The 18,704-nt window shown below is 35.1% G+C and overlaps 1 protein-coding gene across 1 annotated transcript in view; it reads left to right on the forward strand.

Moving 5' to 3' along the window:
* Wdr92 (dynein axonemal assembly factor 10) overlaps positions 1-18,704 on the forward strand; it is a 161,880-nt gene that overhangs the window by 44,011 nt on the left and 99,165 nt on the right. The window contains exon 4 of the mRNA XM_090398920.1: positions 10,965-11,066. Within this exon, the coding sequence (XP_090255046.1) occupies positions 10,965-11,066 (102 nt within the window). The remainder of the gene's footprint in view (positions 1-10,964; positions 11,067-18,704) is intronic.

The raw sequence follows: 18,704 nt of genomic DNA on the forward strand, positions 1-18,704 counted from the left end.
GACACCTTTTGGCAACTGGTATATAGTGATATGACTTCTGCATTACTTCCACATTATTATTATGTAACACCTCCAGGGAGTCCAAAGACTCATCAAGGAAATTCTGTCATGTTGCACCATCATTTTACATTGTGGCTTAAGCAAATACTAATACAATTTGGTCGATTGAATCCTAAATTGCCAGCCCAACCTCATTCATTCAGTATCTAGGTGGTACCTAAATGGGTGCACCTCAAGAAGGTGAGGATTGGACATTAAGTCAGAAACCCTGGTCAATTCTCTGCATTCCTTTAAAGGCTATGTGAAGGTTTCCTCCCTATATTACAACTGCTAATAATAATTTAAACTAACTTGAATGTTTTGAAATTTAAATGTTTAATTCTGGATTTTCATTTTTATAATGTTTTACTCTCATTGTTTTCTTCTTTTGTATTCTTTCCATATTGTTGTTTGCATTTGTAGTTTTCCATATTTTCATTTTGTGTGCTTTTTGTATTTCTTGTCAGTCCTTTATTTTCTGTTATCATTGCACACACTGCTGCCATTTCCTTTGTTCTGTTTTCCTTCTTTCCCAGGAATGGAGTAGTGGGTCAGTTTTTCTTCCTGAATTTACTGTAGAAAACTTTGCATTCTAACAACTATTTCTCTAGTCTCCAGGGATTTGCTATAGGTAAATCCTACTATTAAGAATGCATGTGCCAGGCACATGTAAGTTATGTTTTGTGTAAAATATTACTGTAGAATATAATTTTTGTGAAATAAAGAAAATAAATAATTTTATATTTTTAATGCAATTTATTAGCTTTCAATTTCAGAAATACGAGATGCAGTTGATTTGTGGTAACTAAAGTACAAGACATTCATTATTAAAATTTATGGAAACCACCACCATGTTATAGTAAAACTTAGTTTAATATAAACCAAAATAACAACCCATCATTTTGATCTTCATATCAGCTTTATCATCTTGAGTACATAGTGTAACTTTAGTATGCTAAAGTCACACTAATTTGAACAACCATTACAGTACCTGCCTGACCTCTAGTGAGAGTTCTGTTATCTGTTGTTTGGTTACAAATTATTGAGAGATATATTTAGCTAGAGATCAACATGCTCTCACATAATTACTGACAGATAAATTAGAACAACAGCAGTGTTGGATTCTGAATGAGGAGAATTGGAAATTATTAATACTTCATTCAGAGTCAAACATAATCAGCCATTCCCTAAGCCAAATTTACTCATCGGACTAATAATCTCTTATTGATAGTATGCTATTCATATGATTTCTTAGTAGAACGTAGATCCAATAAAATGGCGCAGTCGACATGGAGCCTACGTTCTGCTCCGATGTATATTCCAGCTGTTGACTAACTCCACATTCGAACACAGAGAAAATTTATTTTTAACTGCGCCACTCTATGTTCTAATTTGCATAAGCAATGTTGTGAAATCAATCATCGTCTATCTATCTCAATGGATTTAACAGGCCTTTAAGGCCCACAACCCTTCAAGCATGCTTGGATTTCGTAACTGAAATATGAGGATAGAATGGTCACCCCTATGCCTCGAAGTATTGCTGGCTGTATCCTGTGTGTGTTAACGGGGCCGGTTTGCCTGCTTGCAGGATGAAAAACGTCAGATAAACTGGCAGTAAAAACCCTGCTGTCCACGCCCAAGACCAGCTAACTTGGCTATGGCTGAGGAAGATCCTTCAGCTCCTCACGTCGTCGACGGGAATCGAACCTAGACACTCCTTCCCCAGTCATATGGTTGCAAAGCGCAAAGCCACTAGTCTAACCGCGCGGATGAAATCAATCATCAGCTAGCACAATATTGTTATCAACTTAATTCAGGCTGAAATTCTCCTTATTATATATATAGGGTTCCCGCTAAAATTCGAACTATTTTAATGAGCAGTGCAATGAAAGAAATCAGGCAAACACAAGATTCAACTCAAAAACTTATTTAATGCTTTAACACATAAACTTACATTAAAACAAGAATTTCTAGTAGGGATAATACAATTTAAGAATGTATAAGTTCTCTTTAAGACATTAGTAATTCACTCAGCTGAGTACATCATTTACAATTAGAATTTATGCATATAATTTTTACTCTTCTTATTATCCAAGATTCCAAATACAATTTCACTCTGAACAAAGCTATCGTTCAATGTACTTCAAATATTGATCCAGTTTAACTATTCAGAACAATCACAAAGCCTAAGTCATCAGACATTCATTAAGCAACCTTTTAGTTTATCACTGTAACACAATAGTTCTCAGAAAATTCAGTCTCAAATTTGCATTGCGTTCTCTCGTAACAGATTTCTTTATAACACACATTCAATCTTGAACTATTAATTCAGAGATATTTCATATATTACGTTTATGAGGAAATGTTTCACTGTATCACACATTCAATCTTGAACTGTTCATTTCAGCAATATGAACTATATCATGTTCTTCAGAAACAAGCTTCACTACTTCACACGGGGCATAGAAAAGATATCCTTACCGGTATAGACAGTATAGCTTCCTCATTATCAAGAATTCTGGAAAACTCTCCTTAGTTCTTGAATACTTTCACTTTGAGAACACACAAATATTATAGAATCCTGGGTTTCAGTAACTGATTAATTAACTCAGGAGAATTTATCTTCTTGCTCGTAATTGCTTAACTTTCAATATTAATTAACTCAGGAGAATTTATCTTCTTGCTCGTAATTGCTTAACTTTCAATATTTCTTGCTCATTCTTATTATCCTCTCGTCCAACACTATCCTTCTGCGAGGTGATAGGAATTTATAAAAGAATAAGAGCTCGCAGAAAGATAAGTCAGAATACACAGCGGTTCCCAGTCCTTCCTACTCCGTTCAGCCCCAAGTTATTTCTCCCCTTTTTCTCGTGTCACTCCTTTTTTATGTACTACTCATGACATTCTACTCTCCTTTCCTGCCAAAATCTGGTTGTAACTGGTTTTGTTGATACCAGACTGGCTTCTTGCATACTGTACAGTCACTCACGATAAGGTGCACGCCGGCTAAAAATAACATAATTTCTCATGGCAACCAATCTAGTCTTATTTTGAAGAATTTCTTTGACACATTACATTTTACTAATAACATAAAGGGATTGTATAATTCACAATTTCTATCTCTGTATCAGTAACATTAATCTCATAATATACAAGCGATATTTAATACATAGTTTTTATAACTGTACTTCATATCAAAATAATAAAGGAACAAATAAATATTAATAAACATAACTTGAAAGAAATCATATGAATAGCATACTATCAATAAGAGATTATTAGTCCGATGAGTAAATTTGGCTTAGGGAATGGCTGACTATGTTGGACTCTGAATGAAGTATTAATAATTTACAATTCTCCTCATTCAGAATCCAACAGCAGTATAGATGGCATGCAATACAGGCTAAAATTATTTCTTAGAGGCCTAAACTAAGAGTTTTCTAGAGAACTTGAAAGAACTTATGTCAGCTGAACATGCCATTTAAATTCTTGAGATTTTTTTGCCAGAATTATTGTTCAGAGTAGGATGGTTGATCAAAATATCACAGGCTTTTTTTTTTGAATTTGTCTTCATACCAGATTTTTGTACGATGTAAGGAACAGGTACCTTTCCAGTCAGTTTGGTGCAGGGTGTTAAGAGCACTAAACGAGAGACCTGCTTTACCAGAATTGTTAAATTTAATGTAAACCTTGTAGAGGGCATGCAAATTAGGATCAGGGAAATAACCATTTTGAGTCATTAGTCCTTTTTTTACAGATTGGAATTGTGTCTCCAGTTTCAACAATATAAGGTAAGTTACGAGTGCATTGGATTTGTTATATCCCAGGGTGGGCTAAGGGGAAGAGGAGATAATTGGAGGAGTTAAGTAGCTTTCAGATTGCAATGGTGTAGAATTCTATTTATTTTATCTGATTTTATCCTTTAATGTATGGGATAACTATAGTTTTACTGTAATATATATTTGTATTTTATGGTGAAGTTTTATGAAGAATTTTATTGATGGTATTTTTGAAAGAAAGGATATGAGATAGACCTGTGATTGTTATGTAATCTGCACTGGAAAATTGCATCTATAGAAGTACCTCTTCTCGTTGTTGCTATAACAGGATCGATGTTTATATTGAGGTCAAACTTCTTTTAGAAACTTGTAGAGGGCATGCAAATTAGGATCAGAGAAATAACCATTTTGAGTCATTAGTATTTGATAATTTTTCTTCATTAATGCAGTACCATCACTTCTATAAGGCAGAAAAACAAAGTGAATGAAATCTATAATAACTTCAGTCGATTAATTTGGAGAAATGCATATGTCCATGTTGAGAATAGTTTTTCTGTTAGCCAAAAAACATTCAGCTGCACAAATAATTCCCACTGGCTTGATGTACACACATTCCTGTCAATTGTCAGTAAATAACGTTGAGATGGGGAATGATAATGTGTTATTCTTGTTTTGGTATACTCCATCAGTTTGTTGACAATCTCCCCTTATTCTCATGACTGTCAAAGTTAGGCATGCTAATACATTTATCATTCGTCATCATCATGTGTTGTCTCCATCCAGGAGGTTGAGTACCATTAATGTTTGGCTATGAGTATAAGGAGAATGTGGTGAGGACTCTATCTTTTCCACATTGTTGTAAGTATTCATGACTGTAGATCTGTGTGTGTGTGTGTGTGTGTTCACAGGGCAGGTTTGCCTGTTTTGAGGGACAAAAAACCCAAGTCTCTGGGTGAAAAAAAAACCCATTACCTCCATATGAGACCAGCTAACTCACCTTTAGTCAAAAGAGACCAGATAAAGTTTCCTCGCATCATGGATGGGAATTGAACCCAGGTCTTTCGGACCAAAGGGCTTCATCTATGCCAACTGAGCTATGGAGGCTCTGCATTCATCATTATTTAGTAAGTTTCAGGGGGAATTAATATCTGTCAATACTGAGTAACTGTGTCTGTGAGACCTTCAGAATGAGCTGGAAGACTGGCAGTTAAGAGAAAGAATGGATAAGCTTTTCTGTCTTTGACAAACTTGAGTAACCAGTCTTGTATGGTGCTCAGTGGATTACTTGCCAACCTTACAAATTCCTTTTTTAGAGGCACTGTGAACTTGGCATTTCCCAATCCATGGTGAAAGATCTTGTCACCACTAGGAGAAACGATGTAAAGTCCATTTATATCAGGTATTACTTTGGACAAGGTGACATAAATTAATGACTGCCCATGGTTCATTTTCATACATAACCAAATCAAAAATTCCTCTTTGAGATTTGTGAATGGTATTGGTGCAAACCAGAATTGGGGGAATTGAATCAATTGCAATAACAGCATCACTGATATTATGTGATCAGACATACTTGGCATCTTGTTTCTAGGTAGGCAGCTGACTCATGGAGCATTTGGAAGTTTGATCCAAAGTGTTAGATGTGCATTCTTCAAATTCAGAGCTTGCCAGTTGACCCAAAGCTTCACTCACTAATCTATCAGAACTTGCTGTATTTGTGGTGGTGAGATACAGTTTGCCAACAACCAAGAGAAGTTAGTTCAGAGAGTAGATTGCTAGTGTCTAAAGCAGACATTTTATGTAGCTTGTGACTTATGTCAAATGAAGTCAACTTGTTTTCTAATGAGTTAAGCACTGAATTATTATAATAGTTTACAGAACAATTGCTAAGGAAGTCTTATACCATTGCAACCAAGTCTTTTAGCTGCCTCTTTGTTTTAGAGGCATTTAACCAATCTCTGTAAGCTTTTTTGCCTTTCAGTGCCATTTTCCATGACATTCTAAAATGATGTTTTATTTTTTTGTTCACAATTTCAAAATTTTACATTTTCTTACCTAGATTGTTGAAAGAAAATCAATACATTTGGAATTTTTCAAAACAGTCCAGCTTTCACAGAATGAAATGACCCAGCTAGTTGAAGCAGTATCAGAAAATTGAATTCTAACTCAATTTTGTAACATACATGCTACATGCCAGAATGTATATTTTTCTCTTTATATTTCCTTCATGACTTCTTTGAATGGTGGTAATGTTTATCTGGAAGGGGAGGCAAAGGAGCAACAGTTTGAGATATGGAATTGTATCTGTTCATTGCTTGGGCAGCACACAGAACAGACTGCCATAATGCAGTGTGCTTTTCTCATTTTCCTCTTTTGTCCCTGTGCCCCCCATGCAACAATTATGCACTTAACTCACTGGAACACATCCTTGATTATCTAACATATTACACTATGGAGTAAGTTCTGTCTCTTTATGGTCCATTATGTCTGAAGTACAAGAACAAAATCAAAATCATTTGTATTTTCGCTGTTCATCTCGTTCAGATATTTGTAGGAATCGTTTTACTAGTAGTTATAATTGTTATGTGTAAAACTTCATGAAATTTATAAGAAGAAATTAGGTTGTTTACATAGATGTAGGTATGTTTGTCTCTTTTGCCTTTTTTTAAAAATTTTTTTTTCCTTCACATTTTTTTTCCTATGTGCACACTGTTTTGTTGTCTGCACAGCACAGTGTCATATGGCTGAAGTCAGTGGATATGGCATTAGACACACGAGTGTTAAGCAAGTCGTGATTTTCTGGAATTCTCAGTTATCAGAAAGAAGCTGTACCCATAACTTGCAAATACCATACGTACTGTCGCAGTAGTTACTTCCAGGCAATGACATGTCTGTGAGGAATTTTATGGCACTCGTCTTCTGAGTTTACTTCTATATGCATAAAAATGTTTCATTAAAAAAAAAAAGTAAGTCATTGAGGTGTTATATTTGTCATGACTGGTTGTAGTTTCAGCTTCGTTATAATGTTATTTATCACTACATAAATAACATTTCTTTCACAGTTACGGTATTTGACAGGAATGAACACTTGAATATTGCACTTCTGTTAGCTGTTGCACTCTCAATGGTTTCTTGTGGATCTGAATTTTTTTTTTCTTTTCTTCTTGTTTCAATTCTTGTGGAGCTGAATGATATTTGTTGTTGACAAAACTGTTAAAAACACCTAACAAATTTTTATATGAATCTTGCATACAGACAAAAAAAAGTTTACAATCTGTCATACATAAAATAATTTTTTGGTCCAAAGAGTATAGTTTCCATCTGCTAGCGACCAGATGTTGCTCTTTTATTTTTTTTTTCCAAGCCACTTAACACCCCAGTAAGAATGACAGTTGTCTTTCACTGGGTAATGAGTTGTCTCACTTGAAGACTTTAAAGTTTTAAAATTTCACAAATATCCATTCTTGAAAGGGATAGATACGGCTGTGTTGCAGTCATGGGGTGGGGAGGCATTATGCTTAATGGATGTATCAAGCTACAAGTGCTGGAAAAAGGGACTGCCTTTTAGTTCGAGAGTGAAAATTGTATCTACTCATTGGCTAAGCCAGTGCATACAGCAAAGATCAGAATGTTACTTTTTTGTTGTTTTGTTTCTCTTTAACTTAAGGTCGGTAAGCTCATTTTTGGCTTTTTATCATTGTATTTAAGCCAAATGGTAAATGTTTGTGTATTGAGACATGTTTCTGTATAACAGAATGTTACATTCCCCCCCCCCCCCCCCTTAAGGTATAGACTTTTTTTTTATCATTGGAGTAATAGTCAAATAGTAAATGTACCATGTATTGTGACAAGTTTTATGAAAATTTTCTTTACACAGGGCTCTTCTTTGTTAGTGCCAGTGATATTGGCCTCAAGTCTTATTCCTCACCTGTTGTTCCAACTTTATCATACAAGTATTTACTTTTATTTATGTTCATTCTGTTAGTGAAGTTATTCTCTAACCAAGCCATAAAGTGCAAGAAGTAGAACAACTGTTATACATAACATGAGGTATGCCTCCAATCGTTATATATACACACGGTGTCCAAAAGCTAAAGATGAACTATGTATATTAAAAAAATTTCATGACTACAGCCAAATGTGGATATAAATTTATTGCCAACATACTAATAAATTATATCACACAAAAAATTGTTATAAATTTCATATAAATTAAATTGCGATACATTTTTGGCAAAAGTTACAAATTTCCTAAAGACAAGGTTAAGGAATTAATGTAAAGTGATTACAGAAAACTATGTGGAAAGACATTTCAGTATGGAATATGTCTGCTCCGAACTGCAATGCAAATCTCGCATCTTCGTACTGTGCTTAGCATCAAGTGATTTAGGAGTTCTTGAGTCCACTCCTCCTTCATAGGAAGGATAAGGCCTTGGAACAGAATTTTGAGCAGTAATGCGTTTCCCTGTTGCATACCGACATGTTCTCTGGAGTTGAGATCTGTGGAGCATGCTGGCCACTCAATTTGATTAATATCCTCAGTCTCCAGAAATATCTCCACTGTTTGTGTATGATGTGGTGTGGCATTGTCATAAAAAAAAATGAATTATTCACTTACAGCACCACGGAACAATCGAATATGACATTGAAGAGCTTTATTGCAGTATCATTCACCAGTTATAGTCCCTTTTCCCAGCACTTGTAACTCAGTGTGTCCATTAAGCATAATGCCTCCCCACAACATGACCCCAACACTGCCATATCTATTCCTTTCAAGAACATTCTCACAATGGCAAGCAGCACCACTTTCACGCCAGATCAAGTGTTGTCTAGAATCGGAGGAAGGACTAAACGATTCTTATCAGTAAAGAGTACATTAGCCCAGTGGTGTCTTCTTCAATATTTATGAATACAACACCACTGAAAAACATGCTCTATGATGAGCTGTGTATAATGTGACACACACTACACACCTTCAGGTTTATAGGCCTATCACAGATATCTTGCCACAATTCGTGAGGATATCCGTGGCATACCTGTGCTTTTGAATGGAGCCAACTTGCAAGCTGACCGACTATGGTGTGTTGATTAAATTTTTCTGTTATAACCAAAAATATGTCTTTATGCTCATTGTAGAGCGAGGACAACCTCTTAGCCAACATCTGGAACACACTTCATTGGAACACTACCCACAGCCTGGATACAGTGCTATGTGAAATACCAAACTTTCTGGCAATATCAGTAATTCTGCAGTCTTCTTTCAAAAATCCTTACAAAAATCCAAGACAACACATCTAAGTTTGCAACTTTATTCCTTCCCCAAAAGAGCTTCCTTTAAACACGGTTTGCTTAACTCAGCCTTTTACCTTTTATCCTGTTGAATGCTACCATGTGATCCCTTTGCACATGATTTAAAATTTTGAATGTGTATACCAGCTTTGTACTTGAAATCATCAGTTATAGAAATTGCTACAAGCTGCTTGTCCTCAAACCAAAACTGATGTTTTGGTTTGAGGACAATTTTCCAGTGTTGTGGAGTTAAAAACCAGGTTCTGCAGGTGGGGACCCTGCTTGCCTGTACCAAACTTCAGAACCAACTTAATTTAAAAAAATAAAAATAAAAATTGCAGTCTTTGATTTCTGTGGTTTTTTTAGCTGTGCATCGAATCATCAGCTGCATTATATGGAGCATAAAATTGCAGTATATTGTAATTATATTATCTTTACTTTTTAAACAGTTAACATCTTTTTTCTGAAAATCTAAGTCCAGTAATTCACAAAATTAGTAGTTTTCTATTGTAAATAAAGCAGTTTTAATCTTCAAATAATGTGGTCTGTATACTAACAATTTGATGCAAAGCCTGTAAGAAGTTTCTCTAGTCAGTAATTAGATCTAGAATTGAACATAGAATGATGTTTCTCGTAGTGTTCTAGCATTATAAAACATTGTTGCTCATTCAACAACAGGAGGTGAGGCTTGAGGTTTGCAGATAATGTGCATAATTTAGGTTTGCATTCATTCTTGCCAGTGCTAATAAAGCAGATGTGGAAGTTGAAGTTTTATCAGAACTTTTCAACCCCCCCCCCCCCGTAATTTTTTTAGTAAAGTTTTGTGTTTTAAAAATTTTGATGGCAGAATTTTTTTGAGGCCGAGTCTGCTAAGAGGATTTTTAATTTTTTAAATTTATTTAATTTTTGTATTTTTAATTTATTATTGCATCACACCTCATCAAGGGAGGGCATCTCACTACTCCACCAACCTTCATCATCTAACACCAACCATCTACCACCAACTACCACCACCACTAGTACTTTCACAGAGACAATCACAAACATCCATGCCCACAGCGGGATTCGAACCCACAGCCTTTTGGCTGGACAGCGTATTCGCTAACCACTCGGCCAACCAGACTAGGTTGGCCGAGTGGTTAGCATTCTATATTTTTTACATAATATAGAAATCCTGCTGTAGAGACCAAATGGGGAACTTTTTCAAGCTACTTCAGATTTCTGATAAGCATTGGTCATCTCGCATCAGTCAGTGAAATTCATCCCCTATATGAGGACATTTGCAAGCATCCATGTCCATAGTAGGATTCAAACTTGCATCCTGTTGGTTCAAAAGCAAGTATGTTATCACTTTGCCAACCAGGCCAATGATAGCTTTCTTCATTGACACTATATTTTTTGAATTTTCTTATCACAGTGACATTTTAGAAGTTACAGAGTAAGAATGTGTAGTGACTAAAGATAAACTCATGGATATCTTATCTTCACAGACAATGGCCAATCCTGAAGACAGAATTGAGTTACCATGCCCTAGCATTGCCTTGACATTGCTCCCCCATACACCACATTACTCATCTGATTCGGTATTACAGAATTGGCCCACTGATTTCATGTATATTAATTCAAGGTAATATCAGTGAAAACTGTTGAGTGAAGGTATGACATGTATAGTTCCACCCCCATATGTGGTTGTTTAACGTGCAGTAGGTCCCAAGCATTATGTTAATTTTTTTTCATGAGCATGTACTAAAGTGGTATCTAAAATATATTGTTACTAATTTTAATTATAAATTTTTCTGTTTAATTTTTTTTCAAAATTGTTTGTATAGTAGTGGCTAAAAACATGTAATTTTACAGGAAGTGTTAAAGTGTGGGACCCAAGGCAAAAGAATATACCTGTAGCATCAATGGAACCCAAAGAAGGTGAATCTCACAGGGATTGCTGGTCTGTTGCATTCGGTTCGTATGCTTGTATGAAACAATAAAAAAAAAACTGTTTCTGTCTATATTGCTTAAAAAAAAACAGTTTTTGTTTTGCTTCATTTACTGTTTAATGAAAAGTTTCTAGCAGTCATGGATGTATATTTATTAAAAAGCTTTCATAAATAGTCTTGGAACACTTTTGAAACCAAAAAATTACATTGCATGGAATTCCCCTTCCCCCAAGTTAAGTATAAGGCAATAAAAATTAAAGTATCCCTGATTAGGGCTTTGTGGAGCACCACCAAGTAATACAGATGCTGTGAAACTTTGCAATTTGCATCATGCAGAAGCAATAGCTGAAGGGGTAGGAAGTAGTTCTAAAATTCACCACCATGAATTGCTGTATGATGTACCAAATGCAGATGTAGTAATTTTTCTGTGTGTTTATGTAAGAAAAGTGACACAAGCATAAATAACACATTTTATTCACTTCCATGCATTCACTGTTCTGGCCTACTGTTCAGTGTGCTGCTTCCTGGTATGCCACAGACTGCATCCTTTACACAGTGTGTTCAGTGGCAGAATGCAGCTGATAAGGACTGATATTGCATACGTGCTGCATTCTGCTGTCTTTCAGCACTAGTAAGTTATCAGGATGATCCCGATAAATACTATCTTTGAGAAATCCCACAGCCAGAAGTCACAGGGAGTCAGATCAAGTAAAGGAGGTGGCTATGCAGTGGGAAATGCATGACTGATCAATCTGGGTTTTGTGTACATTTTTCTCAAAGAATCTCCTGTACCGATTGACCAGTGTGTGTATGTGGCGGAGTCCCATCCTTCACGAAAATGACTGAATCCATGCACAGGTGCTGCTGTAGCCATGGCACAACAGAATTGTTTATCGTATTACGATATCTCTTGGAAGTAATTGAGCCAGTCCTAAAAGAAGAATTGTCCAATGATACACGAAGCTGACTTGCACCAGACAGTAACTTTGGTTGAAATCAAAGGAATATGTTGGATTGCATACAGGTTTTGCATAGCACAGCTCTGTTGAGGCAAATGTGAAGCTCATCTCCCCCCCCCAAAAAAAATTATCCTCAATAATGCAGTGTCCAACTCCATTTCAGCGAGGAATGATAAAGTGAATGTCAATCTCAAAGTCCTGCAGGTGCAACTCCTCTGTCAGGGTTATCTTGAATGAGTAGAAATGCAGTATCTTCTGTAGAATTTTTCTGGCAGTTGTGTAAGGCACATTGATGTGTCTTGATACAGCACATGCACTGCAGAAACCAATGCTGTTACTAGTAGCCTGCTGCACAGCCGTAGTAGCAACTTCATTCATTTAAACAGCAAGTTACACAATAACCAGACTAATTATGTTTAATGAAATAAAAGGAAAAGAAAAAAGGATATCAAAAGTTCCTGGCAAATAAGTCAGCTTGTGCTCTTAGAGAATACAGAGACAAATGTAAGAAAGCTAAACACTGTGTAAAACTAGCTAAACAAAAGTCATGGGAGGACTTTGGCAAGAATATAGAAAATAAATATCAAGAAGGCGGTAAGATATTCTGGAGGTTGTTGAAGAAGCTTAGAAATAGAGGAAAGAGTGCTGTAAAAGGAGTTACATATGATAAAGGTGACATGAAAACGGGAGAAAAAAAAGATATCCTTGAAGTATGGAGTAATTACTTTGAAAAACTGCTAAATGAAACAAGCAGTAATGACAGCACAGTGGTAAATCACACTGACCAGGCATGCGATCAGGAATACATATCTATACTTGAAGTTAAAAAAGCCATCAAAGGCTTGAAATGTGGAAAAGCAGCAGGGGTAGATGATATTCGTCCAGAAATGATGAAGTATGGTGGTATAAAAGTCTTACAGTGGCTGCACTGCATAGTTCAGAAGTCCTGGACAGAGGAACAAATTCCTGATGATTGGAACAGAGCTCTAATAGTACCCATATATAAAAAGGGAAATAAAACTGAATGTGAGAATTACAGAGGTATTTCCCTACTGAGTGTTCCAGGCAAGATTTTTGCTAGTATACTTGAGAAACGATTGAGAAGAATTGTGGAAGAAAAGCTTGGTGTAGAACAAGCTGGATTTAGGCCAATAGGGACCATCAGGATCAGATCTTCACTTTACAACAAATAGTCGAAAAAGCATGGAAATATAACAGGGATCTGTATTTAAGTTTTGTCGATTTGGAAAAAGCATATGACAAGGTGCCAAGAGAGAAGCTATTCAGTACGCTACAGTTATATAGTGTCAATGGGGCATTATATCAAGCAATACTTAGTTTGTATTTGAGTTGTAAGTCAGCAGTTAGAATTGAAGGAAGTACAGGAAGATGGTTTAATGTTAAATCTGGTGTGAGACAAGGATGTACATTATCTCCTCTGTTATTCATTATCTATATGGATCACATTATTAAGGAAAGTGGTATTAAACATGATATCAGAATTTGAGATGTTAATGTCAGCTCTTTGCATTATGTGGACGATGTTATACTTCTAAATAAATGCACTACAAGTTTGCAAGATTCCCTGACTAAATTGAATAACTGTTGTAATTAATACGGTCTGAAGGTCAGCAATAAAAAGACAAAGACAATGAAAATAGGTAGAATCGTTGAAAATGTCAACTGCGTTGTGAATGGAGAACCTGTGGGTGTGATATTTAGTGAAGATGATAAATTAAATATGGAAATAGACAACAGTCAACAAAGCTGGTATGGTAGGAAGTCAATTGAATAAATCCATATGGAATAAGAGAGAAATTGGTCGGTACACTAAATTAGCTGTATACAAGACAATGTTCAAACCAGTTTTAACTTATGGATCTGAGGGGTCAGAAGTAAAACACTTGACCAAACACTAGAGACCACAGATATGAGAGTCCTGAGAAAGATTAGAGGTGTGAACAAATGGCATCAATGGCAATATCATATTAAAAACAATGATATTAGGAAAGAACTTGACATTGTCAGCATGCAGGAATGCGTTAGCAGAGCTAATCTCAGGTGGTATAGTCACTTAAATAGAATAGGCGAGGAAAAATTAGCAAGCCAGGTTGGCAGGAAAACGACCCAGAGGAAGACCAAGATATAGGTTGATTGATACTCTACAAAGTGCCTTAGACGATAGAAACATAAGATCTGATAATGTTGGAGTCTTGACAAGTAACAGACTGATTTGGAGGAAAATTGTAGATAGGAAGTTAGTAATGATGTAATTTTTCATGTGGTACTATCATATCCTGTACACCCCTTGAGGATACATGGCAGGAATTTAATTTTGATGAAATGAAATTACAGATATTTTATACTGAAAATAACAGTACATCAGTGCATAAAAACAAGCAAATCAAAGAAATAGTGGGGAATACAAGGTGCATACAAGAATCGGTTTACCAATTAAAAATGGTTGCCATGTGCTAGAAATTTATATATATTAATAAATAATATTAAAACTATTTTTGATGTTTACATAAAATGAGAATCTCCCAAACTTTTGTGAGAGAGAAATAAACATTAAGATTCGAGTTTGGCCAATGCAAAAGAGCTTTGCAACTTTCTTTGAAAAGGCATTCATATTTAAAACTGCTTCTATGGAGAAGATGAGCTTCATTCCACCAGATTGTGTTTAGTGTCAGTATTATGTCGTGCCACACCAGACTTTTGAGGTTTCATGTATTCAATGTAATATTCATGCTCATTAATTCTTTTTTCCACAGAACAGACTGTCTAATCAAAGTAAGTCAAATTACATTCACAAGGTATCTGGTAAACGCCACTAATGATAGAGGTTGATGTTTTGTCTTTTGTAGATGGTAACAGATGAGAAATTTTGACAGGAAAATATGTGAGAATAAGGTGATACTTCTTTAAAATTCTATCAATCGGTTCATAGGTACCAGAAATATAAGGATTGAAATCCTGCAGTCTGTTGAAGAATCCTAAGGTGTTGGAACATAAGAGTCAGTTATTTGCTGAATTTGATGAGAGTTGTAACCATTAAATTCCATTAAAGTTTTGATACGAGTTCTTATTGTAAGCTTGATGGAGAGAGCATACATTATTTGCTCTGTTAATTAAAGACCATAACACCAATATTTTGAGAGGTGTGATTGATCAGACTTTTGATGAATGTATCTGCCAGTAAAGGTAGCTTTTTGATAAACACTGGTTGACAAAATACCAGAGGCTATGTAAGAAGGATGTCCAAGAATGGCAAACTATCAGCATTTCCTTTTTCTATTTTGAATTGAATGTGTGGATGAAGGCTGTTGTAGGAAAGTGATCAGTTCATTTTCAGAATGAAAACAAAAACAGTATTGACATAACAAAACCAAAGAGAGGGTTGGGAATGAAGGGATGAGAAAAAGGTATTTTCCAGATGGTTCAAAAAATAGTTTGCCAAAAGTCGATACAGAGGGCTACCCATGGCAGTACTTTCAACCAACCTATAAATCTCGTTTATCGAAAACCTACATTTACTGGCAGATCACACCTCTCAAAATATTGGTGCTATCAAGTCTTTAATTAATAGAGCACATAATGTATGCTCCTCTCCCTCAAGCTTACAACAAGAACTTATCACTATCAAAACTTTAATGGAATTTGATGGTTACAAACCTCATCAAATCCGCTGCTGTCACTTACGCACAGTAAAATTTGCATAATCCTTTTTAGCTGCATTTACTACAAATATTTGACTGTTTTCAGCTCCTTCAGCACCAAAATTTCACCTGCGACTTTTGGTACTAAATCTTTTTTTTTTTTTTTTTTTTTTTTTTTTTTTTTTTTTTTTTTTTTTTTTCGGAAAGCATCTCCCCATGCCTTCAAAAGTCAGTATAAAATTTGGTCTCATTCTGTTTATTGGTTTTAGCTACAGGTGCCTCCAAAGAGGGAAAGTTATTTTATGGCCACCCTGTGTATATATATATATGTATATGTTATGGTTAAAGTGATAAATTATTAATAATAATTACTGGTTAATGTGAATAATTAGAATTAATCACTTTAACTGGTTAAAGTGAATAATTCCCAGGGTAGTCTGGTAAATTTAATAAAAATGTTTATAGGTTTTCATTCTCAATAGAAATTATAACAGGTTAGGTTAGTTTATAATGAAAAAAGTAAGGAAAGTACTTCTTTTGCACTCAATGAAATCAGAAATCATTATAAACTAACCTAACCTAACCTTTATCGGTTGGAAATCATTATAAACTAACCTAACCTTTATTCATTGGAAATCATTATAACCTAACCTTTATTGGTTAGGTTAGTTTATAATGAAAAAAGTAAGTAAAGTACTTCTTTTGCACTCAGTGAAATCAGAAATCATTATAAACTAACACAACCTAAACTAATCTGGATGTCACATGTCGAACCAGAGTGTAGTCGTTTGTCATGGGCAGATTAATGGGGACGAAAGATAAACATTGTTTTGGGACAGGCTTAATGATTGAGGGGAGATAAATGGGGATAACAAATAAAAGTTGTTGTTGTGGATAGATGAATAGGGATAATAGTTAAACGTCGTTGCTGTACCTCTTTCCTCATCAATGGAGAAAAACTGATCAGTTCCTGTCTGATTTATCTATTATCCCCATTGATGTTCCCACAATAACTTTTGTTTGTTATTCCCATTTATCTGCTCACATTCATTAAGCTCGCCCCACAAGAACGTTTATCTTTCATCCTCATTAATCTGCCCACGACAAACTACGACTACACTCTGGTTTGGCATGCTACATCCAGGTTAGTTTAGGTTAGGTTAATTTATAATGAACAAAAGTAAGGAAAGTACTTCTTTTGCACTCAGTGAAATCAGAAATCATTATAAACTAACCTAAACTAATCTGGATGTCGCATGTCGAACCAGAGTGTAGTCGTTTGTTGTGGGCAGATTAATGGGGATGAAAGATAAACGTTGTTTTGGGGCAAGCTTAATGATTGCGGACAGATAAATGGGGATAACAAATAAAAGTTTTTGTGGACAGATGAATGGGGATAATAGATAAACATCATTGCTGTACCTCTTTCCTCATCAATAGAGAAAAACAGATCAGTTCCTCTCTGATTTATCTATTATCCCCCATTCATCTGCCTACAACAACTTTTATTTGTTGTCCCCATTTATCTGCCTGCATTCATTAAGCTCAACAACACCCACAACAACGTTTATCTTTCATCCCAATTAATCTGCCCACGACAAACTACGACTACACTCTGGTTCAACATGCTACATCCAGGTTAGTTTAGGTTATAATGATTTCTGATTTCATTGAGTGCAAAAGAAGTATTTTCCTTAGCTACTTTTTTCATTAGCTAACCTAAACTAACCTAACCAATAAAGGTTAGGTTAGTTTATAATGATTTCTGATTTCATTGAGTGCAAAAGAAGTACTTTCCTTACTTTTTTCAATATAAACTAACCTAACCTAACCTGTTATAATTTCTATTGAGAATGAAAACCTATATATAAAACCTATAAACATGTTTTTATTACATATACCAGGCTCCTCTAGGAATTATTCACTTTAACTGGTAATTATTAATAATACTGGATTTATAACTTTAACCGTAACATATATACAGGTAACCTTCGTATAACGTGGTACTTATACAACACAGTTTCCATATAACGTGGTCTACAATTTCTAGTAACTCTTTATTTTATTTTTTTTCATATTTTTCACTGTGTGACTTAAAAATCAAATTTTATCTTTGTTAAATTTGTGTCTGCCTGTATCGCGCAAGTAGTTATAAATATCGAATTTAGTTTTATTGTATCGCTGAATAAGGTACTATTCAGAGGCTTTTGCAGTCTGTATCATTCTCAACAAATAGTGCAATTAGAGACAGATGGAATAAAAATGGCGCTCACTAATAAATCACATGGCCCCTCTCATAGAAACTATGCTGCATAGACTTAAGCAAATATTTTTTGTTGCACCGAAACATAGTATGTAACTAAAACTTATTGTCCAATTTTTCAATTATGAAATAAGTGTTTGTTTTATTGCATATGAAATTCTCGATGTCATTATGACATCACAAAGGCTAACTTAAAATAAAAGACTACCAAGAATTGAAACATGCCATATAATGAATGTGTGAGTTCGCCTGCCACCTGAAACAAAAACAAGAAGCCATAAAATTCAACCAAGAGTTGAAACGTTTATGTGAGTTGAGCCAGTCAGTAATGAGAAGTTCCATCAGAACGATAAAAGCCCCTGTTGTGAATGTGTTAAAACTAATAGGGAATGTTGTAATGACAGTTTCAGATGTTATGGAATTCGATTGAAGAGAATTAGCATTTCACCTAAACACTTGTCGGTTGCTTTTGTCTTTGGGTTGCTCGATCTTTTGTTAATACTGCACCAATCATATGCACGTCTTTATAGCTGCTGTCTTGTGTAAAACAAAATTCAGATTGTATGTATTGTAACAATTTAAAAAAAAATGAATAATTTATAAGCATATAAAAAGATATCACCTGTAAATCGTTGACATGCCAGCAAAATTCTCAGACCTGCCACCTATGGCACGAGTGCCATAGGTTCGCCATCTGGGGTTTACTGTATAAAGTGTTTATTTTCTGCCAGGAAAGCGCATTTAAAATCATAAGTGTGTTATTCTAAAGCTGAGCAGTTTAT

Source organism: Typopeltis vanoorti, chromosome 10, assembly GCF_054136105.1.
Source record: "Typopeltis vanoorti isolate ZY-2024b chromosome 10, IOZ_Tvanoo_1.0, whole genome shotgun sequence".
NCBI lineage: Eukaryota > Metazoa > Arthropoda > Arachnida > Uropygi > Thelyphonidae > Typopeltis > Typopeltis vanoorti.